The sequence below is a fragment of the Mytilus trossulus genome, chromosome 1 (assembly GCF_036588685.1).
Source record: "Mytilus trossulus isolate FHL-02 chromosome 1, PNRI_Mtr1.1.1.hap1, whole genome shotgun sequence".
Taxonomy (NCBI): domain Eukaryota; kingdom Metazoa; phylum Mollusca; class Bivalvia; order Mytilida; family Mytilidae; genus Mytilus; species Mytilus trossulus.
Window position 1 is genome coordinate 106,426,217 of NC_086373.1, and position 27,378 is coordinate 106,453,594.

The following is a 27,378-nucleotide window of genomic DNA, read 5'->3' on the forward strand; positions in this document are numbered from 1 at the left end:
AGACATTAAGAAGGCTGACAGACTATGCCATAGTCAATAGGAAAACATAAAGAATAGTCAAGAAATGACAGAGCTTCTCTGTCCTCAATGGTCAAGTCAAAGTGACGGACCCCTTAACCTGAAATGTCTAATTTTCTGTCCTCAACGGTCAAGTCAAAGTGACCGACCCCTTAACCTGAAATGTCTACTTTTCTGTCCTCAATAATCTGTTCTAATCAAGTGCTCTGATCCAATGCTGCTGTAATTAGATTTCTCATTTCTGTGTCACTACAGCAACCTTTCCATCAACAAAAAGATAATTGCATTTTTTAATGTAGTCACTGAGATGACCTTTTCCAACGCCAAAAGATAATGGAATTTTCACTTAGCCATTTTCTCCTGTGACATTTGCAATCACCAATTTCCTGTTGAAATCACATCAGTGGAATGGACTGTCTGTTATGGCATTGACATTTATTGTCCGTATGTAAATTCACTTCTTCCTAGGCTACTTATATTTTGTCTTGCATAAAAGAGAGAAGAAATTATGTCATGTGACAATTATCTGAACAATGAGTGGTCAGTTAGTAAAGTTCAACAGCCCTGTAAGATTTAATGTAAGTCTCCCATATCAAACACTTGAATTAATCCTGGCGTACCACAGAATCTATTTAATCCTTCGGTGATTGAACTAAAAAGGATAATAGATATTGATTATAGAAGGTTAATTGGTTGATTGACAAAAACAACGTTATAATGGTCAGGCCATTACCGATAGTATATACACCAACGGAGAGTGAAAATTGCCCTTGTTTAAATCACGATAAATTGGTCATTGCCATTATCTTGTGTTTTAGAGACTGTTGTCATTTAGTTACGAAACTTAAGAAGCAGATAAAAATATATTCAGAAATGATTTTCAATTTAAAAATCACTTCTTTTTGGAAGTATAAAAAAATAAATGCTGTATCTGCACACAAGAACATAAAAAAAATGTATCTTTCAAAGAAATTTATCTTTTTCTCACAACTAATTTAAAAAAAAATTATGATATTGATTATAAGGGTTGAGGTTACTTTTCTACAATGAAGAAATGAGACACGTTTTATAATTTTACAATAAGTAACTTAGATAAGTGAGACGGAAATTATATCCTTGTAAAATAATGTTGGCAGGAAGATATTTTTTACACTCCTATTTCTTGGAATGTGAACAAAGATTTTACAACCTAATTGATAAAACATAAAATGATCAGAATTAAATCATGCTTTGGGTGCAAGATCTAATGAGGGGAATACCATCACTACCTCCTACCCAAATATACTTTCCATTCATTTCAATATAGTTCAAAGTTATGTTCTCTGTAATATTGTTTGACTTGTATCTCATTAGTGAAACTTAGCTCAACATTTTCATACACTGCAAAACGATGAACTCAGATTTAAGTTTAGTTCATATTTTTTCTTTACTTATCTTAACAAAAATATCCTTATCCTGATATATATATTTTCATGAATGAAATTTAAATATAATTACAATTATAAAGTTTGAAGGAAAACACGTTGGTTGTATTACTTATTCATTTGCTTTGTGTTTATATAGGTAATTGATAGTTTGGCTGTTGTCACTATTATGATGTTATTACTGGGGTTTGTTACAGACTATAAGTTGTGATGATTGTATGTGGCAGTTGATACAAAATTTGTACTAAGGGAGACCAATTTAACCTAATTTTCTCTGTTGGATTCATTTAAGAAATGTTGATTTCATAACATTATACTTCATAATATTCATTATGTTTGTTCATCCTTATGGCCATATGGTGTTTTATACACAACACAATTTAAGATTTATGTTTATTAATAAAATATCAAAACATACTAAAACTACAACTAAATAAACTGTATCATAACAGTACATATCTTTCTACATTGTATGACAAACTATATAATACATTATTGGCTTTCTGGGGGCTACTCATTCACTTAAGAGAATTGAAATAAACATTTCAAACTATTCAAAATATGAGAAAATAAATTCAAAACTTATCAAAATATGAGAAAAATGAAAATAAGCGATTAGTAAAAAATGTTCCTGTGGCGATCCCCAGGAATGAACCTATTTGTTCCTCGGCAGGAATGAACCTATTTCCTGGGGTGATCCCTAGGAATGAACCTAGTTCCTGGGGCGATCCCCAGGAATGAACCTATTTTCCTCGACAGGAATGGACCTAATTCCTGAGGCGACCCCCAGGAATGAACCTAGTTCCTGGGGCGATCCCCAGGAATGAACCTATTTGTTCCTCGACAGGAATGAACCTAATTCCTGGGGCGATCCCCAGGAATGAACCTAATTGCTCCTGGGCGATCCCAGTGTAGTTAAAATACTACTTAAAATACAATTTGTTCCTCGACAGGAATTACCTATCTGATGTATTATTGAATTGGGGGAGTATGATTCCCCTGGAATTAAAAGCAAAGGCACATATCATTTCCATAATAGTAGCCCCTAAACAAGAGATGAACAAATATATATATATATTTAAACTAACAAACAAGATATATAAAAGAAAATATAACATGTCATATAGCAATTTCAAATCACTCTTTCTATAACTTCAATTTGTATAGATGATATATTTTAGACTTCGCAGGAATGCATTGCATGAAAACACTTTAGCTTGAATGAAAATATAACAAACTAAACAACTATATGAATATTCTAAACAGAAATAATAGAAATACCAAGAACTTGCAGTCAGAATTACACAATATTGGTCTGACTGTAACTTAGAGTAACACCTTTAAATTTTAACATATTTTAATACATCCATATCATACCTATCACGTAAGCTAAATACCCAGTTAATGCACAGGTGTAGTTGGGGCTGGTGGGTGGGATAACTGATTGTAATTGCATCAAATACAACGATGCTTCCTCTCAATTCATCAACAATACTCTAACCCCCCTCTAGGGCACTATTCCTACTAAGCTAAAAATAGATGTTATGTAATTTCCTAAGAATAGACTAAATACCTGCCTGCTGAAATCATTGATAACAGATACATTGTATTGTGTATAAACTATAATTTAATAAATCAAATTTCCTTTTATACACAACACAATTTAAGATTTATGTTTATTAATAAAATATCAAAACATACTAAAACTACAACTAAATAAACTGTATCATAACAGTACATATCTTTCTACATTGTATGACAAACTATATAATACATTATTGGCTTTCTGGGGGCTACTCATTCACTTAAGAGAATTGAAATAAACATTTCAAACTATTCAAAATATGAGAAAATAAATTCAAAACTTATCAAAATATGAGAAAAATGAAAATAAGCGATTAGTAAAAAATGTTCCTGTGGCGATCCCCAGGAATGAACCTATTTGTTCCTCGGCAGGAATGAACCTATTTCCTGGGGTGATCCCTAGGAATGAACCTAGTTCCTGGGGCGATCCCCAGGAATGAACCTATTTTCCTCGACAGGAATGGACCTAATTCCTGAGGCGACCCCCAGGAATGAACCTAGTTCCTGGGGCGATCCCCAGGAATGAACCTATTTGTTCCTCGACAGGAATAAACCTAATTGCTCCTGGGCGATCCCAGCGTAGTAAAAATACTACTTAAAATACAATTTGTTCCTCGACAGGAATTACCTATCTGATGTATTATTGAATTGGGGGAGTATGATTCCCCTGGAATTAAAAGCCAAATGAAATGAGTTCATAAAATGAAAGAATGAAAGCCCCCAAGAAATAATAATGCTAGCAAAAACAAATGTAAAAAAAAAAAAAAAAAAAAAATTACATTAACGATACAATAATTTCAAAAACAACACATTTCTGTTGTGCTTTAAAAAGAACCCTCTACCAGTTCTGAAAGAGTGATCACAGTAATCACTTCTCTCTAACCCAGACGGATAAAATAACTCTATATGGTTTATCTTTTATCTATGTTATGACGTTTTAAAGCTACATGCTGTTTGGTAGGTACTCTGGTTGGGTTTTTTAAGAGTGTGTTGTGTTTAGTCCACAAAGTGTTTGTATAAAGGCTGTATATTGTTTAGTCTTCTATGTGAACTCTCATTTAATTGTACAGTGTCTGTTTTGTAACTTTTTAAGTCTCTGATTTGTACTTATACTTGAACAGTATCTGTGTGGTAACTATCTTCAGACTTTCAGATGTAACATAAATGTAGGTTGAGCCAATAATAAGTTAGACTTCCAAGATCATGCACAATATATATCACGTCTTTATTAATATTTGTAAAAACAAGGATTTTACCAAAAGTTAATGAGTTCTTGAGCATTAGATAATAGTTATGTAAGTAAACTTATTGACGTCACAATGCACGAATACCAACCTAAAGTACCAAGGAAATAATTGAAAAGAGAACTGCTAACATTAAACGTGAAAAACCACAACTTTCATCTAAGGTTATCAAGAATATTGAGAAATAATTTAAGTCCAGGAAATGTGGGTAATAGAAATAACATGAATTTAGAAGCTGAATGTAATGTAGGGGATACTTCTATACTGTTGTAAATCTCTAACTGTCCTGCGGCATACTGAAAACAGGTCAAATATTTACAAAATTTCTAATTATTGGTTTTAAACTTTTGAAATTTAAATTTGATTAATACTGATTGCATAACATTGTGTGGAAAATATTATCCACATGTACTTTTTAAAAGAGATTTAAAATATTATACTCTAAGTACCATTCTACTTGAAAATTGGGCAATTAAAAAGACACTCCACTTTATAGAAGAATTTGTTTAATTGGTCCAAAGCTGATTTAAAAAGGTCAGTTTATGGAACTTTTTTTTAATTACATGAAATGCATGTTCCATATCTATTTTTGCATGAAATGCATGTTCCATATCTATTTTTGTCATTTTTGAAGAAAAACTCCAATTTATACTATTTTCATTTTTTCCTATGTAGGATTTAATATTCTTATTTAAAAACCTTCATATTTGAAGATAAGGAGTTGTTTATATCATGTTTAATTTTTTAAACAAACAAACAAGACAAAAATGACAGAGTTCTTTTTCTAAGAAAATATGTCATAGGGAAACATTAGTATTTTCCTAAAACACTGTTTGCAAATATCAATCACCTCATTTGCATTTTGATTTCTCTTCCTATAAAAGTATTATAGTTAATAGGAGAAAAATCAATACTATTTACTTTATAAACATTAGAGTAATTACCTTTACTGACCAAGTACAGGTGAAAGTCGGTAATTACTATAAAACATTTACCTCTTCACTGAGCATGCTCAGACACTTACTATATATTATAGTAAGCCACATGTATCTCATTCATACTGTGTAAGTGATCATTATGTTGAAAGCGGACAAATACTTAAGTTTAATTCGGATGTTATACTACGAAAAACATACTGACACATTTTAAAGAAACTGTGCATTTGTGAAAATTGAATTAGGACATTACAGGAAGGATAGTAAAGAAAAGACATTTGTTAGTGACTATAATAACTCACTATGGTACTAATGCATTCTGTATTAACACTATCTAGTTATGTACATTCTGAGGGAATGAAATACAAATCAAAGCTCATTCAGGAATCATGTAAGTAAACATTAAGTACAAACTTAATTTTTTGCATTGAAGATTTTTATATAATTTTATTATACAACGTTCATGTTGAAAAGAATGTTGTTGTGTTTTGTTTTAAGAGGAGAAGTTAAAATAGAAGACCCCTCTAAATTTCTAAATAATATGCCTTTTTATATCAAAAGAATTTATTTGAATGCATAAAGTTGATTTTTATGCAATAACTTCTTGTTATTGAGTAAGACATGAGTTTTTATCCCAACTACAATACATGTAGGTCTTTGAACTGTTTTGGTAACAAATAGTCACCATGAGCTTGTTTTAAACTACTTCTTTTATGGGATATATGATTGTGTTAAAAGTAAGAAAACTGAGTAGGAATTGAGATTGTATATAGATATAGGAAGATGTGGTGTGAGTGCCAATGAGACAACTCAATAGCTTATTTTGAAGCAAATGAATCTTTTGAGGGTCACTATGAGCATTTCCTGTTAGATAACAAACTAAGTACCTCTAATAGAATTTAATCTAGCCTTCATGTAACTTTAATTGTTTATTTACATATAAAATTGGTTAATTGAATTCTATGATAAAATAATAAATGTATAATGAATTAAAAAAAAGGAAGTTCAGATATGGGTTTTTTTTCTCAATAAAAATATATATGCCATGGTGGATTTTTGGATTGGGGTCCCTATCTTTAGATTCTTTGACTTGACAGTATATTATATATATATATATATATGTTAGATAACCATCAGTTTATTTTTGATTAAAAAAACATGGATTTAAAAATACCTGGTACTTGAAAATGAAAAAGATGGTTCACTTTATATTCTGTAAAAGTATTATGTAAAGTCTCCAAAACTATTGATTGATAATATCAGGTCATGCGGTTGGAAATCTTAATGACATTGTTTTTGATCTGGGGAGATTAAATGTCAGGAAGAAAAGTGTGAATGACGTAGGACCAAGATAATAACAGGAAGCTGTTGACCCTCGTTATTGATTTTGTTTGACCAATGACAGTATGGTGTTGATAGTCCAGGGATTATGTTTTAAATATTATCTGATTTTCAAATTTCAGGTCACTTTATAAGTCTTGAGCAAACTGAGCAAAACCCATATTGTAAAAGTAAGCAAAAAAGGCCTTGTTGAAGTCTCAAGACTTTGTTCAGTGCTCTGAGCACAAAAATCATGTTGAATCATGAAATTCAGCATTTTGATTGGTTGATTTCCAAGTATGAGTACAAAAAACTGAATCGAAAGTTTTATGACCGCAAGGCCACCATAAGGCCTTGAGCAACATGAGCAAAGCCTTTTTGTAAAAGTATGCTTTAAAAGGCCTTGGATTGATACAATGTTAACAATTACAAGGCATTGTTAGGTTTTGAGCAAAAATATTGTAGAGTGGAGTATAAAAGGCCCTTGTAACTTACAACTTTGAGCAAAACCTATATGTACAAGTGTGCTATATAAGACAGCCCTGGGATTGACGCAATGTAAACAATTATAAGGCATTGTTTGGTTTTGAGCAAAATTAGCAAAATTTTATCATAAAAGTGTGCTATAAAAGGCCCTGGTTTACTAAATGTGATCATAAAATTTTGAGCAAAACCTATGTTGGAAAAGTGATAATCTTTATTGTCAAAAGTGAGCAATAAAAGAACCTTGGGTGACACAACGTGAGCTAATAAAAAAAAGTTGATAATGAATACCTGTACTTCAAAAAAGAAATCTGTTTGATAGTGATAGTTTTTGTGTTTATACACCAATATTAGTGTATTGACTTATATCCAGTAAATAAACCTGTATTAAGTTTGCCACTAAATGACTTTCCTAAGTACGTGTCAAATAGAATGTGTAATCTTATTAGCAGGAATACTATTGATAAGTTACAGTTAATTTAGAGGGAAATTTATTGAAATAAGGGTGAAATAGATAAAGACCAGTTTACTTTGCTGGCAAAGACTGGATATACAGTCCAGAATCTAGGACATGTAAATATCTTATGCCTTCACTTACACATACAGAAATGTTAATGCAAAACAATAAAAAGTCTTTAATTATGATACCTTAATGTATAGGAGTATGTATTATAATAGGGGTGGATAAGATAAAGACCAGTTTCATAAGCTGGCAAAAAATGGATCTACATATAGTCTAGAAATTAGTTTATAAAATCTTATGCCTTTACTCACACAAGGAAATAGAAATTCCAAAACAATGATTGTCTTTAGTTATGGTGCCTTATGTTAGGTCAAAATATTTTACATAACTTATAACAATAAATAAAAGCAACTACATGTACTAATTTCAATTATGACATTTCAGAAGGGGAAAACCCATTATGTATAGAATATAGGAACACGTTTGCATCTAGCTTAGTGCTGTCACAGTAAGGGCAAAAGTTGACAAACATAAGAACAAATATGAAAAATTATCTATCAGACTTAATAATATACAAATAATTTACAAGATGAATGATAATTTATAAATTACTTTTAATAATGAATAGATGAAAAAATTTGTTATATTTGTATTTCCAAAAGAAGTATTTTTGGGACTGTCTTTTGTCTCCTAATTTTTGGTGTAAAAAAAGTTTTAAAATAAACAGAACAAGATGTTCATCAATTTGTTGAATGAAACAGGGCTGTGTCTACAAATTACGTGTAGTATTATGTATATCTTACAACAGTGATTCATCTTTTTTGTCTTCGTATATTCATATCAATTACACAGCTTTCAATTGTAAAATGCACAGAATTAATGCATGAAAACAAGTATTTAGTTGTAAAATTTGTGACTTTTGTGTGCTAACTAAGTTTTTGTTCTAACATCTCCATCTGTTGACATTTAGAGGTGTCGACAGGAAACATAAAGACAGGTAATTTAATGAGGTTACAAATTAATTACATGTATAACATAGAAATCAGCGTGGATGAAACATAAGCGGACTTATAATATATGTACAGGAAATGGATTAAACTGCTGACATAAATGTATCTTGTTACCAGCTAGTTTAACCACCTTATCTCCCAGTACTCAAGGTTTACGTGGAAAAAAGTGGGTAGTCAAAAAAAAAAAATAGTATTGAACAAAATTAAATTAGATTTCCGAGATCCTTTTTTATTCATTTGAGGGTCTTACCTTTCTTTACTGGGAAGCTAATGTATTTTCATATTAAAAGATAAAACTATTAAACTAATGTAAAATGTCATAGTTAAAGAGGTAAACAATAAAATAAAAAAACAAATTGTGTCAGCTATATATCCTATTGCCAAGAAGGAAACTGTTACACATTTGTTTTGGCATAAAGATGTCGCCTATTCATATAAAACTGTGCATAGAATTTTCATTAAATAAAATTCTAGTTCATGTTGGTAGTAAATTTACTATATATAAACTTCATATCTACATTAATGCAAGGTAAAAAACTGTAAGCGAACATAAACTTGACATGGGAATCTTTGCCTCCTGCAGTATAATGTATTGTATGATTGTAAACTTGAGGGGGACCAAAACAAATACTTGGCAAACTCTTATTGTTGTTATGATCTTGGCAGATTGAATAGGAATTAATGAAAACTTCTCAGGATAATAGATAGAAGATTCATTTCTCCTGCCTTGTAAACAATGTAAAATTGGTCATGAAAATGTCACCTTAACAGACGACAAGGCGACAGCTGAGAAATGCTACCATAAATAAAAAAATATATAATCCTAAAATAGTTACGAAGGACATACATTTATTACCTTACAAAATTAAGTCATTATGTAGGCAAATAAAATTTCAAGATAGCAAAGTAGGTAATGAGATGATGGTATTTCTACACCTTCTTAGATTTGAAATCTTTCTGTTATTCATTTATCTGATATAGAACTTCCTCTGTTACAGATAAGCAGCAAGAACTTGATTTACCAACAGTCAAAGTAGATGAACCTCAAGTCAAAAGGAAAGAAGAAGAACCAGAGAAAGACTCAAAGAAGAGTCCTATGACCCAGATTATTGGGGTTCGCAAAATGAAACATGCGAACAGTTTTACTGGAATTGTACCTAAATATGGCGTAGAACCAACTAATGCTGACCTTTTAGCACAGGTATGTATATAATACATTAAAAAAAATTAGAAAAATGGCAGACTTTTTACTCAAGAAAGCATCACATGCAGAACATTTGGCATAGATATTTATACTACGTAACAGACCAAGAAAAAATCCAAACTTTACATTTACATGATGGATTGCAATGTGTTTACTTGCTACTATTTAAAATGAACCTAAATTTTAAAAAAACATACTACATTGATTACTAATAGAAAAGAAATTTGAATTTTAGGCAACATATGTTTTATCTATATATTGCGGAATTATTGTATTATAAAATTAGTTCAAGTTGGTAGTAAAAATAATACTTATTATTGTGGCAACATTTGTGAGGAATAAATATTACATATTGATATCATATATATATCACAGTATTGGTCTTATAATGTAGTACCAAGGTCAAGGACAGTTGTTGAGGGTTATACATGTGTCAATATACGGCGTTACAAAAGAAATGACTATTGTATATTAAATTTCTGTTTGGATAAGTATTAAGTACAAAGCCTGAAGTAAAAGTAAGATTTGCATTGTCTGTGTCAATGGGTCCCGTAGGTAAATCAAATATATGTAATGACGTAAATACTGACCTAGTTTTCAACAGTTAAATACTTGCTGTATTCGTAATTTGTTAATTACTTTTAAATCTTTAAATCAATATAAAAGGTTAAATCATATTGCTGTATGAGTGACTTCTATCAAATTTCCCCGATATTTACTCTAGTCAATATTTGCATTGGAAACCATGTCACTGTGATGCACATCTTGGTAACTTGGTTAATTAGTAATAAAATGCACCAGGTTACGACCGGTTGACATTTGATGGTTGACAGTGTCTCATTATTTTGATAATTAGATATTCAACTGTTACATGTTCAATAACAATATTAAAATGTTATGTTTTAGTAATAAAGAGTACATATTTATATTTTCAGACTTTAACTGATATTAATAAATGGGGTGCTGATGTCTTTAAAATTGCTGAATACTCTGGGAATCGACCTCTAACCTGTTCTACTTACAAAATATTTCAGGTAGGTTATTACTCTGGTCAGAACTGACCACTTACTTATATACCATTATCCTCAATATATTTCATTAAGGCTAACTTTGAATCCTTTCCCCACTGCTGAAATAGGTTTGCCTTAACAGGGTATTACATTCATTCATCATAGTCATTTTTCGGAAAAAATGATACATTTTAGACTTTAAAATGACACTTAATATTACAAATGTGCTGAAATGGATTGATCTCAACTAGGACTGCTGTAGTAGAATCGTTTCCTTAAAGAAAGTTATTAATTACCATTGTATAGTCCTTGATCATGACTTCAGTCTAACTTATTGGAAATTTTGGTTAACCTGTATCTATATTAATGTTTCTAGTGATTTATTATTGTTGACGTCAGTTTCCATTGTCTTGAGTTTCTCTTGGTATTAACTTGTGATTGAAACCTATGTTGCTGCTGTACTGATATTCCCTTAGATAATTAAACTCTATGAATGAATCAAACATTTTCTAAAACATGCCAAGAAGTTTGCCAGCTTCTGTAAGATTTCATGAATTAATGTTTTAAAATTTGGCAGTTTATCCAAGAGAAATTAAAAATATGTGAGAGATGATAGAAGCAAACTCATATCATCAGATAAGAAAACAGAAAAATCCTGGTTATGTAAAAAATTTGTATTAAAATCATCTTACAAATTATTATCAAAAGATATTCCGTTAATATCAAAATATATTGAATTATACAAATGAGGTGTACTTTGTCATTAAGGAGACTTTTAATGTAAGATAAAGAACAGCGGTAGAGTACATTTCACTTGGTTTTCTGAGAAGTCATGTAAATATATGTTAAATCTATTTCTAACAGAAAATCAGGTTTTTTTTTTAACCTTAATATTATATCACAAACCAAAATATGATGAAAAAGATCTGACTTGTATAAGATTAGGTTATTGGTTTCTTTCTGGAACTAGTTCATGTAAGATTACGAGATAAGACGAACCCTAAATGATAAAACGACAAGATACTAAAAGTGCTAATGAATAGTTAATGATTATACAGGATGGCAATGCAAAAGAGATGTTTTTTAAACCTTTACATCCCTTGAGTAATAAGGCTTGGTGTAGAAACATGAGGTTAGATCATTTGATTCTGACGTCATAGTATTGATCTGTTATCAGTGTGACCAGAAAGTGATTTTGGCATAACCAGCAGAAGTCATTTAGTACCTGAGGAAATACCATGCTGTAACATGACAGTCTGTTCTCTCTTATCACTAATTGACATATAATAAATTCAAAACAATAATTTATACAAGATCATCATGTTCTGGTAATAAGCCATAAGGAATTATACATTTCATCATATGGCTCCTTGTAATATGTTGTCACGATTTTTCCACACTCTAAAAGTACATTGCCTTCTAAACGATAAAACCCAAGTCATTTACTCTGAGTACAGTTTAGCTTCCAAGAAGGCGAAATCATGACTTACTTGATGTATAATTATTAAATGATACTTTGATAGGTTTCACACCAAAGATTATTTTACCATTGTCAGATAGAATACATGATAATTGGAATAAAAGACGTGCTGAAGGGATGGATGTTATTGACACTTCGGTCATCTACATTAATTACTTGTATAATACCTTTGTTGTTGACCAGCATGACTGGACACAAATTTGAATACTTTGAGTATTAACACTCATACCTGATTAAAAGTTAACACTTCGAGTGCTATAGTTCTTATTGGTGCGAAAAATATTTTAATGTTCTTAGCATCATTGGTTTTTTTTTCTTAATTCATTTAAGTTCATTTAACTTTATCCAATTGTCAGTAAAAACAATGACCTTTAACACCGAAATATATTATTGTTGCAGGAACGAGACTTACTAAGTATGTTTAAGATTCCTGCTACCACACTGTTGAACTACCTGATGCATTTAGAAGATCACTATCACCGTGACAACCCATATCATAATTCTACACATGCTGCTGATGTCACACAATCTACACATGTGTTACTGTCCTCACAGGCATTAGAGGTAAATATTACACAATCTACACATGTGTTACTGTCCTCACAGGCATTAGAGGTAAATATTACACAATCTACACATGTGTTACTGTCCTCACAGGCATTAGAGGTAAATATTACACAATCTACACATGTGTTACTGTCCTCACAGGCATTAGAGGTAAATATTACACAATCTACACATGTGTTACTGTCCTCACAGGCATAAGAGGTAAATATTACACAATCTACACATGTGTTACTGTCCTCACAGGTATTAGAGGTAAATATTACACAATCTACACATGTGTAACTGTCCTCACAGGCATTAGAGGTAATTTGACTATTTTCTGATGTACTTACAATTTTTATTTTTTTTTTTGTGGGGGGGGGGGAAACCCCTTAAAACTTGCATGTTTGATCAATACCGTTTCTACAGTTTTACTCTAGCACTAAAGTTCATGCCACATCAAGTATAGTATGACATCTTATCTTGACGTTTGTCATGTACAGTAAACATATGAAATATTATTACATTATATGAGGTAATATATCTATCATTTAGGTTCACATGAAACAGATTGTAGGTAACTGACCAAATTAAATTTTTGCTGGTACACTGCCTGTAGCCTTGGTGGCAAAGGTTGTTGAACTTTTGTCACACCTTAATTAGAAAATTTCACCAGGTAAAAAACATTGCGAGACCCATCCTTATTTATTTGCATACATTTCCACACTAAAGAAGACTTAAAACAGCAATTAAAAATTTTGATTTCCATTTTGTGTATTATATAAACAATATTTAAATGTATAATTTTTGTCATATGTCATAAGTAAGATCTTTGTTTTCAGAATGTGTTCACAGATCTTGAAGTTTTAGCGGCCATTTTTGCAAGTGCTATACATGACGTAGATCATCCTGGGCTCACAAATCAGTATTTAGTTCACACAGGTAAGGACAATGGTCATTGGCCTGGCTGATTAATACACTTTAATAGGTTCCACTCTTGATTTAGTAGTAACTTCTAAGTGCACCAAACTTTTATATAAGTAATTGATGGTCTTATTCCTAACTAACTAGTTGAAATTTGTAATAATGAGAGATGGTTTCATTTTTGAAATTGACCTCTTTACTGATATCTGCATATGATTTGAATATTCAAAATTTAGTCCACTAAACATCCCAATCGAATAGTGATTCTAAGACGAGGAAACATCTGGCCAAATATTCATCATAAAGATTCTACTCTAAAAGACAAAACACATCAAATTAGCATTTCAAAGTACATTTTTTGTTTGCTGTCAACAGATTTTCCCATTATTTATTGACATCATTATACTTTACTGATTATAGATGAGTTCATATATCAATCATTTTTAGTTCAGTTGTACTTTGTATTGATTTTATTTCTACTTGCGTAAAGAAGTTGGGATTAATGTGCAAAATAAATTCTCTGATGTCATAGTTTTCATTTGAGAAAGATTAATATAATCTTTTAATATACTTATGTGCATTATAGGATGATGATACAAAAAATTATTGTACTTAAATTTTTCAATACTTCACATCAGCAGTAAGATTAGAAAATTAAATCTAATTAATTAAAAAAAGCACAATAATTGGATAAGAACACAAAATAGTAACAAAAAAAAAATTATAACTGTATACTATCAAATTTAAAGTACAAAAAAAAACTGTGGTAAAGGAAATCATATAAAAGTATGATGATGTGGTATGATTTCCAATAAGACAACTCTCCACAAGAGACTAAATGACATAGAAATTGATAACTTAAGGTCACCGTAAGGCCTTCAACAATGAGCACAACCCATACATGCTTAATGACAGATAATTATTTGAACTTCCATATTAGGAAATATTTTCTATTAATTTTTAGAAATGTCTGTGTAATAGAATATGTTTGAATGGGGTTTTTTGTCTCTCAGTTTTACATTTATTTCTTTCTATTTATTTTAGGTTCAGAACTAGCACTGATGTATAACGATGAGTCTGTTTTAGAAAACCATCACCTCGCTGTAGCATTCAAACTTTTACAAGAAGACAATTGTAACATTTTCGTCAATTTAAGTGATAAACAACGTCAGACATTAAGAAAAATGGTAATCGATATGGTGTTAGCTACGGACATGTCAAAACACATGAGTTTATTAGCCGACTTGAAAACAATGGTAGAAACAAAAAAAGTGGCAGGATCCGGTGTGCTTATGTTGGATAATTATACAGATAAAATACAGGTAAATAAAACTTAATGACTGTATCAAAAGCCAGAATTATCCAGTCACTCCTGATTACAACAGAATCATGAAATCTAAGAAGTTGGTGTCCAGGGAACTAATAAATGACTAGCTCATGTAATTTCGTGTATTGTATGATTATAACACATTAAGTATTAAAGAATGTTATCACCTTTGAGACAGAATATCTCATGACTTAAAATAATAATAGGATTATATAAGGAGAATTTTTATTATGATTGCTTTATCATGTTTATTGCTTAACTTCCATTGGCAAACATTTCGTGCATATTTGCACATTTTACATGTTAAATTTAAAGCATCGTATGTTCATGAAAAGAAAGTAAACAGTTCTCTATGCAGTAAGTGGTACAATGCACTAGAAGCCAATGTTTATCACAGTTTGGTCAGTGGTTTCATTATCAGTTAATCTTCATGTCATATGACCAGATTATACAAGTTTTATAACAACTGTACTGCACATGTCCTCATTTCTATCAATTATTTGATAATAGGACAGAGATAATGGCTCCTAATTTCTTCCGGGTCTTCAATAATATACAAGTTTTATGAAAACTGATATTGCTTTAAATAATTAATTAATGATTTATACAACTGGAGATGAAGAAAACTTTAAACATTCTGTGTTTCACTTTATCTGAATTACAAATAAAAGATAGACAATTCACAAAAGAATTTAAATTGACACACACACAAAAAATAATTTCTTAATAAATAGGCATTTAGTTATATTGGAAGGAATGACTTTAATGGAATTTGTTATAAACTAATTATTTAATTTTTAGGTGTTACAAAATATGGTCCATTGTTCAGACCTGAGTAACCCCACCAAACCAATTGAGATTTACAAGAAATCAGTTGATCGACTGATGGAAGAATTCTTCCAGCAAGGAGATAAAGAAAGAGAACGTGGTATGGATATCAGTCCGATGTGTGACCGACATAATGCTACGATAGAAAAGTCACAGGTAAGAAATCCTTCAATCTATCGCTCAAAATTATCATATAGTTAATTGGATATAAATCTTTTTAACACATTAAAATTCAATGTTTGATTGATAGATTTTTGTAGTATTATCAAATGAGAAATTCAATCAAATTGAGGACACTTTAATTAAAAATTTGACTTTCTCAGTAAAAACAAGTGCTTGTCAGTTCCATTGTTAAGAAAATATCCTGAATGAAAAGATGAAAGTACAGAGAATTTTGCATGTCTGTAACCTGACCATAAATGCTACATGGATCATCATGTTGTACAGTATATACCTAAACAAACCAGTTAAAAAATAATAACTAACAGATGACATGAATGAAAAACAACAATTAAAAAAATTTGGCCTAAAGTTGGGAAAATAATTTGTATATATATTTGCAGCTGATATTATATAAATATTTTTTTCTGATTAACAGGTTGGTTTTATAGACTATATAGTGCACCCTTTGTGGGAGACATGGGCAGATTTAGTGTTTCCCGATGCTCAAGAAATATTAGACACTTTAGAGGACAATAGAGATTGGTATCAAAGCATGATTCCAGTCAGTCCGTCAGCAAGTTTCTCAACACGGAAACGGAACTCAGATAAAGAAGAGGAAACAAAATTTCAGTTTGATATGGACGAAGTTAAAGACAATAATTGTGATAGTGCTCAGACTTTAAAAGTTTCTACGCCAAAGACGCATTAGTTTTATGTGATATTTTGTTTTAAGGGAGAGCACTCTGTGATTATTTATTTTTTCTTGGGTTGTTATTTGCGTTTAGGTGCTCAGGGAACTTGCAGTACCCAATGAAAACTGAACGAAAAACTTAATTTGCTGATTTTGCAACGAAACATGCAAGACTTATTTATTTGCCATTGTATTTGTTTTTCTGAATTTTTTAAATATGTTTGAAGGTCAGCTTCAAAGCTCTTCCTTTATTGCATCAATTTCATCCAATACTTTTTCTCTTTGAGTACTATGTAGGTTGTCTTCCAGAAAATTATATTTACTGCTCTGCTGAAACTATTTATTTTGAAAGTAAAAATAAGAATTATAGCAAGAGTACTAAAGCTTTTCTTCTTTTCTTTTTTTATCATTATTTATTTTTATTTTAAATTCTTCCATTGATGTTGAAAAGTTTATAGAATTTTTTATTTATATTTATTACTTTTCTTGTTGTGACTTAATCTATGTAAAAAAAGTTGAACACAGAATTTATTTTAAAAAATTTAATGAAATTATCTCCATTTTACTTACTGGTGTGATGGAGAGGTTAAAACCTGAAAAGTGGAAAAAATTGTTTAGCAAGGGAGATAAACTTATCTTCAACAAGAGAAGATAACTCATCTGTGATCTCATATCAAATTTTATCTGTAAATAACGGAAATGTATTTAAGTTTTTGCATTATTTATAAATATGTAAATATGATACAGTTTATTATGTAAGCATTACTCATTGTTTGAAGATAGCCATGACATCTGACCAGTACTACTATATCTGTTGTCAGTGTATTTATATTCTAGGATTTACATAGAAAAGTTAGCATTTAGGAACACTTCCCCCAACAAATAAGAGAATAGGAAGATTCACCTATGAATCAGCAAGTATAAACAACAATTTTTCGTGTTTTTGATATAAAATTATTTGATCTGGTGATTGATTGAAGTTTCCCCCTTTTGGCTTTATTTTTCTTAAATCCACTTGAGTTACTGCTTATTTTAAAGCATACTTAAATAAGTTTTGACTCTATTTTCATCAAGGCTGTTTCGTCTATCATTTATGCAAGAGACTTTTCAGAATGACCTGTAGTTATACTCAGAAACATGTAGTAATTAGTTTCCCCTAAAAAAAACAGAATAATAATTATAATTAGCCATAGTTTGTCTGTCAATCATTGATAAATTTAATTTCAATCATAAAAAAGTGAGTTTTCATTTGTTAAACTTATTAATTGTGTGAAGATATATTTTTGTTCGGCTCAGTGTTAGAAAAATAAGAAAAGAAAGCCATTTGATGTTTACAATTATGCATGTTGTTAAGCTTAAAAAAGAACATATACATTTTACGTGTGTTATAAGAACAGCTGATACTTGTAGACATACAATTTATGCAAATTACCTTCACCTTTCGACAGGTGTCTTTCTAATGTATTTTATCAGTGTAAAGCACTGTTATAGTTGCTATTTTCTCCTTTATTCTCATAAAAACCTCTGATGGGAAAGACAATACAATATAAACCCCAATTATATGATTGGGTAGACACGATATTTTTCATTACTGGTAAACACTATAGTGCAATATTTGATCATCGTCATATGTAATATAATATTCATTGTTATTGATAAGCTACAGCAGTAATTCCCGGGTATGTACAGTGTGTCCCAGGTTGTGAGGAAAGTCATTTTCTTTGCAATACTTTCTCCACTGATAATTCTGGTCTACTGTACAGGTAAGATTTTATATGAAACATACCATGTTAATGATTGTTAACTAAATCTTTTGATTTTAGTGTAAATCAAATTCAACATTTGTTAGATATTTATATATGGTGTTTATGTATAGTAATATCTAGCATGTTTTAATAAGTGCTGATAAGAATAAAACAAAATCCTGTACAGTTTTCCAAAATGTTCATGAAGAATTCAACAATATGTTTTATTACGATATTTCTTGTTAGAGATAACAAGTGGCATTTTATAAAAACACTGATCTATTTATTGGTAGATTAGATAAACAGAATTGATTGGTCAAGTTTTTCCATACCATTCCGGTCATGTATTAGATAGAATTGTATTTGTACACATTATAGGTAGAAATAACTACAATATCTAGAGGTAGATAAACAGGCTGGTTACAGTTTTCTGAATCAGAAAAGTGTTTTAACATCTCTATAGAAATCCAAACAGCTCTGTGATACTGATTAAAACATTCAGTAGATGTTGTTGCTGAACTCAACATTTATACATAAACAATAAACAAATTTAAGACTGCATTCTTTTTATTTCTTTGATGAATTATTCCTAGTAGATGACATATATGTTGTTACTAGTCATGAGACAGTGTCCAATTAAGGCAAAACATAGGATTTTAGTTTTCCCATTGTGAACTTTATGTAGCATCAATCCAACAGCACTTGCACATGGAATAGATATTGCTAGATGATATGATATTCAAGAGGTGTTTTTTTAAGATTTCCTATAATAAGAGTGTTGCTACTTATAAGGAAGCTTTTGAGACGAGGATTATAAAAGTTGTGTCACAGCTGACAACAGTTCAGGTCCATTTATTGTAGCAGTACATATCACCCTTTCCTTGTTGATGACATCAACATATTTGTATGGCAGCATGATGGGTGCCAATAGTGGAGCATGATCATCTTTCCCTTCTGTAGTACCTTACGTTTTAATTATGGTGTTTGTTTTGCTCTTTCTTAAGTTTTCTGCATACTACTTGTAGACTGTTACTTGCCTTTTTGTGCTTGTTGTTTGGCTGTTGCCTTTTGGCCATATTTGTCTTTTGATTGCAAATAAATAGGAATTGAAATATTCACTGACTTAACATAATTTCATAGATGACAGTGCTTATTTTGAGGGTACAAGTTGTGATCTATTACCAATATGAAATTCATGACAGGTTTATTTTATACCAGTACTAGTAATGTTTAGATTGATATTAAAATCAACCCTGCAGTGTTCCATTTTGTGAAAATTCTTATGCAGCTGTGTCATAATGGAAGCTTGAGGTCATAGTTCAGAAGGCAATTCAAACATAAGATTAACCATGATCACTCAATCAGATTATCATAGAACAACCATTAACAACTAACCATGCAAATAGATAAACAATATATTTTACCATTCTCACTTATCAAAAACACATAGACAGCAGGGCAGCAACACAGATTAACAAAAGATACATAAAATGTCACATAACGTAACCACCTATACAGGTATATATAAACAGATACATACCATGCGATAAATCACAAACACCTAGACAGGTACACATAAACACTGATAAATACCATGTGATAAATCACAAACACCTAGACAGGTACACATAAACAAAGATACAAACCATGAGACAAATCACAAACACCTAGACAGGTACACATAAACAAATATACATACCATGAGACAAATCACAAACACCTAGACAGGTACAAACAAAGATACATACCATGAGATAAATCACAAACACCTGGACAGGTACACATAAACACTGATAAATACCATGAGACAAATCACAAACACCTAGACAGGTACACATAAACAAAGATACATACCATGAGACAAATCACAAACACCTAGACAGGTACACATAAACAAAGATACATACCATGAGACAATCCCAAACACCTAGACAGGTACACATAAACAAAGATACATACCATGAGACAAATCACAAACACCTAGACAGGTTTACATAAACAAAGATACAAACCATGAGACAAATCACAAACACCTAGACAGGTACACATAAACAAAGATACATACCATGAGACAATCCCAAACACCTAGACAGGTACACATAAACAAAGATACAAACCATGAGACAAATCACAAACACCTAGACAGGTACACATAAACAAAGATACAAACCATGAGACAAATCACAAACACATAAACAAAGATACAAACCATGAGACAAATCACAAACACCTAAACAGGTACACATAAACAAAGATACAAACCATGAGACAAATCACAAACACATAAACAAAGATACAAACCATGAGACAAATCACAAACACCTAAACAGGTACACATAAACAAAGATACAAACCATGAGACAAATCACAAACACATAAACAAAGATACAAACCATGAGACAAATCACAAACACCTGGACAGGTTTACATAAACAAAGATACATACCATGAGACAAATCACAAACACCTAGACAGGTACACTTAAACAAAGATACAAACCATGAGACAAATCACAAACACCTAGACAGGTACACATAAACAAAGATACATACCATGAGACAAATCACAAACACCTAGACAGGTACACATAAACAAAGATACAAACCATGAGACAAATCACAAACACCTAGACAGGTACACATAAACAAAGATACATACCATGAGACAAATCCCAAACACCTAGACAGGTACACATAAACATAGATACATACCATGAGACAAATCACAAACACCTAGACAGGTACACATAAACAAAGATACAAACCATGAGACAAATCACAAACACCTGGACAGGTTTACATAAACAAAGATACATACCATGAGACAAATCACAAACACCTAGACAGGTACACATAAACAAAGATACATACCATGAGACAAATCACAAACACCTAGACAGGTTTACATAAACAAAGATACAAACCATGCGATAAATCACAAACACCTAGACAGGTTTACATAATCAAAGATACAAACCATGAGACAAATCACAAACACCTAGACAGGTACACATAAACAAAGATACAAACCATGCGATAAATCCCAAACACCTAGACAGGTACACATAAACAAAGATACATACCATAAGACAAATCACAAACACCTAGACAGGTACACATAAACAAAGATACAAACCATGCGATAAATCACAAACACCTAGACAGGTACACATAAACAAAGATACAAACCATGAGACAAATCCCAAACACCTAGACAGGTACACATAAACAAAGATACATACCATGAGACAAATCACAAACACCTAGACAGGTACACATAAACAAAGATACAAACCATGCGATAAATCACAAACACCTAGACAGGTACACATAAACAAAGATACATACCATGAGACAATCCCAAACACCTAGACAGGTACACATAAACAAAGATACATACCATGAGACAAATCACAAACACCTAGACAGGTACACATAAACAAAGATACATACCATGAGACAATCCCAAACACCTGGACAGGTACACATAAACAAAGATACATACCATGAGATAAATCACAAACACCTAGACAGGTACACATAAACAAAGATACATACCATGAGACAATCCCAAACACCTAGACAGGTACACATAAACAAAGATACATACCATGAGACAAATCACAAACACCTAGACAGGTACACATAAACAAAGATACATACCATGAGACAATCCCAAACACCTGGACAGGTACACATAAACAAAGATACATACCATGAGATAAATCACAAACACTTAGACAGGTACACATAAACAAAGATACATACCATGAGACAATCCCAAACACCTAGACAGGTACACATAAACAAAGATACATACCATGAGACAAATCACAAACACCTAGACAGGTACACATAAACAAAGATACAAACCATGCGATAAATCACAAACACCTAGACAGGTACACATAAACAAAGATACATACCATGAGACAATCCCAAACACCTAGACAGGTACACATAAACAAAGATACATACCATGAGACAATCCCAAACACCTAGACAGGTACACATAAACAAAGATACATACCATGAAACAATCCCAAACACCTGGACAGGTACACATAAACAAAGATACATACCATGAAATAAATCACAAACACCTAGACAGGTACAAAAAAACAAAGATACATACCATAAGACAAATCACAAACACCTAGACAGGTTTACATAATCAAAGATACATACCATGAGACAAATCACAAACACCTAGACAGGTTTACATAAACAAAGATACATACCATGAGACCAATCACAAACACCTAGACAGGTACAAAAAAACAAAGATACATACCATAAGACAAATCACCAAAACCTAGACAGGTTTACATAATCAAAGATACATACCATGTGACAAATCACAAACACCTAGACAGGTTTACATAATCAAAGATACATACCATGTGACAAATCACAAACACCTAGACAGGTTTACATAATCAAAGATACATACCATGAGACAAATCACAAACACCTAGACAGGTACACATAAACAAAGATACATACCATGAGACAAATCACAAACACATAAACAAAGATACATACCATGAGACAAATCACAAACACCTAGACAGGTACACATAAACAAAGATACATACCATGAGACAAATCACAAACACCTAGACAGGTTTACATAAACAAAGATACATACCATGAGACCAATCACAAACACCTAGACAGGTTTACATAATCAAAGATACATTTGTACATACCATGAGACAATCCCAAACACCTAGACAGATAGACACAAAAAGATACATACCATGAGACAAATCACAAACACATAGACAGGTACACATAAACAAAGATACATACCATAAGACAAATCACAAACACCTAGAAAGGTTTACATAATCAAAGATACATACCATGAGACAATCCCAAACACCTAGACAGGTTTACATAATCAAAGATGCATACCATGAGACAATCCCAAACACCTAGACAGATAGACACAAACAAAGATACATGTCATGAGTCAAATCCAAAACATTTAGACAGGTACACATAAACAAAGATTCATACCATGAGACAAATCACAAACACCTGGACAGTTAAACATAAACAAAGATACATGTCATGAGTCAAATCCAAAACACCTAGACAGGTACACATAAACAAAGAAACATACCATGAGACAAATCACAAACACCTAGACAGGTACACATAAACAAAGATACATACCATGAGACAAATCACAAACACCTAGACAGGTACACATAAACAAAGATACAAACCATGCGATAAATCCCAAACACCTAGACAGGTACACATAAACAAAGATACATACCATGAGACAAATCACAAACACCTAGACAGGTACACATAAACAAAGATACATACCATGAGACAAATCACAAACACCTAGACAGGTACACATAAACAAAGATACATACCATGAGACAATCCCAAACACCTAGACAGGTACACATAAACAAAGATACATACCATGAGACAAATCACAAACACCTGGACAGGTACACATAAACAAAGATACATACCATGAGATAAATCACAAACACCTAGACAGATACACATAAACAAAGATACATACCATGAGACAATCCCAAACACCTAGACAGGTACACATAAACAAAGATTCATACCATGAGACAAATCACAAACACCTGGACAGTTAAACATAAACAAAGATACATGTCATGAGTCAAATCCAAAACATTTAGATAGGTACACATAAACAAAGATTCATACCATGAGACAAATCACATACACATAGACAGGTACACATAAACAGATACATACCATGGGACAAATCACAAACACCTGGACAGGTACACATAAACGAAGATGCATACCATGAGACAAATACCAAACAACTTGTCAGGTACAATTTTATATTTTTCATAAGTCACATCCCAAATACCTAGATAGGTAAGCAAACCTGCACCAATCAAAATTAGTTGTTTTGTGACTATTTTTCTTTAATTGAAAGATACATTATAACCTGCCTCACTGAAGGCAATAGCAGTACTAGTAATCGCTCAATTTTGCTTGTCCTAAAGATAACTTTTTTTTAAATTTACTAAGCTTCTTTTAAAGGGAATGATTCTATATTTGCAACTTGACAATGTTGAGTTGTAATTTTTCCATCTGCTTTGTAGCCACATGCTGTCTGTGAACAGTTACATGCTGTCTGCGAACAGTCTAAAATTTGACAAAACTCTTTATACAAGGAAAATTTTGTCAAAGTTTATTCGACATCAGAATATGGGATTGATATTTTGTGCTCCAGTATACAAGTTTATTAAATAAATAGCTTGCATGGTTGACACAATGATGAGTGACTTGTGTATAGAAACATGTTCACCTTGGTCTTCTTTTGACTGGCAATAAAAGCCTGACAAAATTGGCATTTAATTCACAGCCACATCTTGTTAGATTTGCAACTTTAAATCTGACACCTGGTGTAGAGAGAATTACTACACCCCTAGCAACAACTGTTTAGGGAGGGGTCTGTAAGTGGCCTGATGCCCATCAACATACCATTATTTACAGTCCAATCACCATTTATTCCTGTCCTACTTCATCAACCAAGTTGTCAACAAGCTGTGACGCTCATATTGCTGTAAATCATATTTGTTTTTATGCCCCATTTTGAGGCAATATGTTTTCTGGTCTGTGCGTCCGTCTGTCTGTTCGTTCGTCTGTCTGTCCTGCTTCTGGTTAAAGTTTTTGGTTGAGGCAGTTTTTGATGAAGTTGATATTCCAATCAACTTGAAACTTAGTACACATGTTCCTTATGATCTGATATTTCTAATTGTAATGCCAAATTAGAGATATTCCCCGTCCACTGAACAAAGAAAATGATAGTGGGGCATCCGTGTACTTAGAGGACACATTCTTGTCTGTTCATTATTTTGAACATAAATCAGAGCATAAGTTTTCTTGTTTGAATTGTTTTCATTTGACATTTTGAGGCCTGTTATAGCTGATTATGCCTTATGGGTTTTACTCATTGTTGAAGGTCAGAGTGACCTATAATTGTTTTAAATTTCTTTGTCATTTGATCTTGTGTGGAGATTCATCTCATTGACAATCTCTCATATCTTATTTTTTTTAAATAAAAAACATCAACAAAATATCTAATTGTTTCTAATGACCCAAAGATGTCATGACCTATGCCTAGGAATGTCAAGGTCATAGCTAATGTATGCATGGAAGAAATTGTTTATCACTTTATAGTTGCCTGTTTTGAAGCAAGTGATATTTCATAGTAACATTGCTTATAGCCGATGTGTATGTCCTGATAAGGACAGCTTTTGGAAACAAACAATTTGATTTTGACATTATTCTTGAATGGAATATCTTATCTTATTCTAATTTAGGACCATAATATTTGAAGAATGTTTACATTGGAAACAAAAAAAATTTGTACTAAAGTGTATTGTGCAAAATCTCTTTCACAACTGGATGCAGAATAAATAAGTCAGTATACTAGTACCCTATAAAACTAACAATTTCAGTGTGTGTAACCAGGGACTTTCTATACTATAATTCATAAATCTGACAAAAAAGCAGACAGAAATTTCCATATGAGAAGTATATCAGGTTTTTTAATTGGTTATAAGGACAAAAATCTTTCCACTCCTAAATAGTAAACAAGTGAAACAGTGACTGATGAATGGAATATACAATCTGTTTCAAGGCAATCTTAAAATAACATAATTAAATTACATGAGGAAAATAAATGTTCCATATCTCTTCAAAACTCATTTATTAGACGTTCATTAACAGATTTAACATGTCATAAAACTATCTCATTCATAACACAACCATACAACTTCCGTTGATGACATTAATTTGGTCAAAAATACATTCATGTATAAAGTAAATATTTCCAACTTTGAATACAAATATAAGAGTAGATTACTTTTACATTGAAAATCACCTACAAGAAGATAAACAAAAGTTATTTTGTAGAAGCAAACGTCTCCAATACTATTGCAATATACTTGGTATTTGATATCAAAATTATGTGGTTATAATACCAGTTATATAGAGTGATATGGATTTTGGAATAACCTTTAACATACTTTTGTACACTTGTTTTATGTTTTTAAAAAGTCTTTTATCAGATCTTGTGTAATATTTTGAGCAGATTTACCACTTGATTCTTCACTGAAGCTTTTAGTTAAATAATAATTAGTCCTTGATTAAAAAAAAAAAAGGCCACAATATTTTTACAAATTTGATTATCATTATGTACACAAGGAGCTGACTGACAAAATAATAACAATTGCCCCCCCCCCCCCCCCCCCCCTTCATGATAAAGTTTATTTATGTTTAAGGTAGACTCTATGTTAAGCTGATTTCTACAATAAACATTTAGTACATCTAAAGCCTTCCACAGCCAATAAAAAATACTTCATGAACTTCTTGTAAATATCGCTGTTAAATAGACTATTTTCATTTTACACACTTTTGAGTCAGGAGTTTATATTTTTCTTAACAGGTAACCTTCTCTTTGATTATATATCCTGGAACTCAGTCAAGTAAGAGCAATGTAAAGAAGTAAAATCAAGCTTTCAATCAGTGCAATTTTGGGGGGAAATTATCTACTTTATATTTTTTAATACACTATTTTCTTATTACATGTAGTGACTTTTGACTCTGGATGATATAAATTTTCCACAGGTTACCTTATCTGTAGTAGAACACCCTGGTACTGGGTCAAGTAAGAGCAACCAAAGGAAGTGAATCAAACATATAATCTGTGCAATTCCCAAAAAATTCTATATGAGTTTAAAATACAGTTATCTCCTAAATGACAAATGCTAAAAATAGCAACAGCCCATTTAAGCCTTTTGAACCAAGCAAGCTGAAGGAATCACAAATATAAGTTAACCTATACCTATAATACATTCAAACAAAGCAAAACTAAATGAAGTACCACCAACATGCAAAATGATGAAGATTAATTAATTCTTTCATTAACCCATAGGTATCTTTGGTACATCCAT

The 27,378-nt window shown here is 31.5% G+C and overlaps 1 protein-coding gene across 17 annotated transcripts in view; it reads left to right on the forward strand.

Moving 5' to 3' along the window:
* Nucleotides 1-18,957, forward strand: part of LOC134695971 (3',5'-cyclic-AMP phosphodiesterase 4C-like) — a 230,171-nt gene extending 211,214 nt beyond the window's left edge. For all 17 annotated transcript variants that reach the window (XM_063557480.1, XM_063557511.1, XM_063557487.1 and 14 more), the window contains 7 exons: nucleotides 9,480-9,682; nucleotides 10,621-10,719; nucleotides 12,575-12,739; nucleotides 13,564-13,663; nucleotides 14,690-14,967; nucleotides 15,774-15,956; nucleotides 16,399-18,957. In XM_063557480.1, coding sequence (XP_063413550.1) covers nucleotides 9,480-9,682; nucleotides 10,621-10,719; nucleotides 12,575-12,739; nucleotides 13,564-13,663; nucleotides 14,690-14,967; nucleotides 15,774-15,956; nucleotides 16,399-16,671 — 1,301 coding nt within the window. In that variant the 3' untranslated portion in view covers nucleotides 16,672-18,957. The remainder of the gene's footprint in view (nucleotides 1-9,479; nucleotides 9,683-10,620; nucleotides 10,720-12,574; nucleotides 12,740-13,563; nucleotides 13,664-14,689; nucleotides 14,968-15,773; nucleotides 15,957-16,398) is intronic.
* Nucleotides 18,958-27,378: the final 8,421 nt, after the last annotated feature.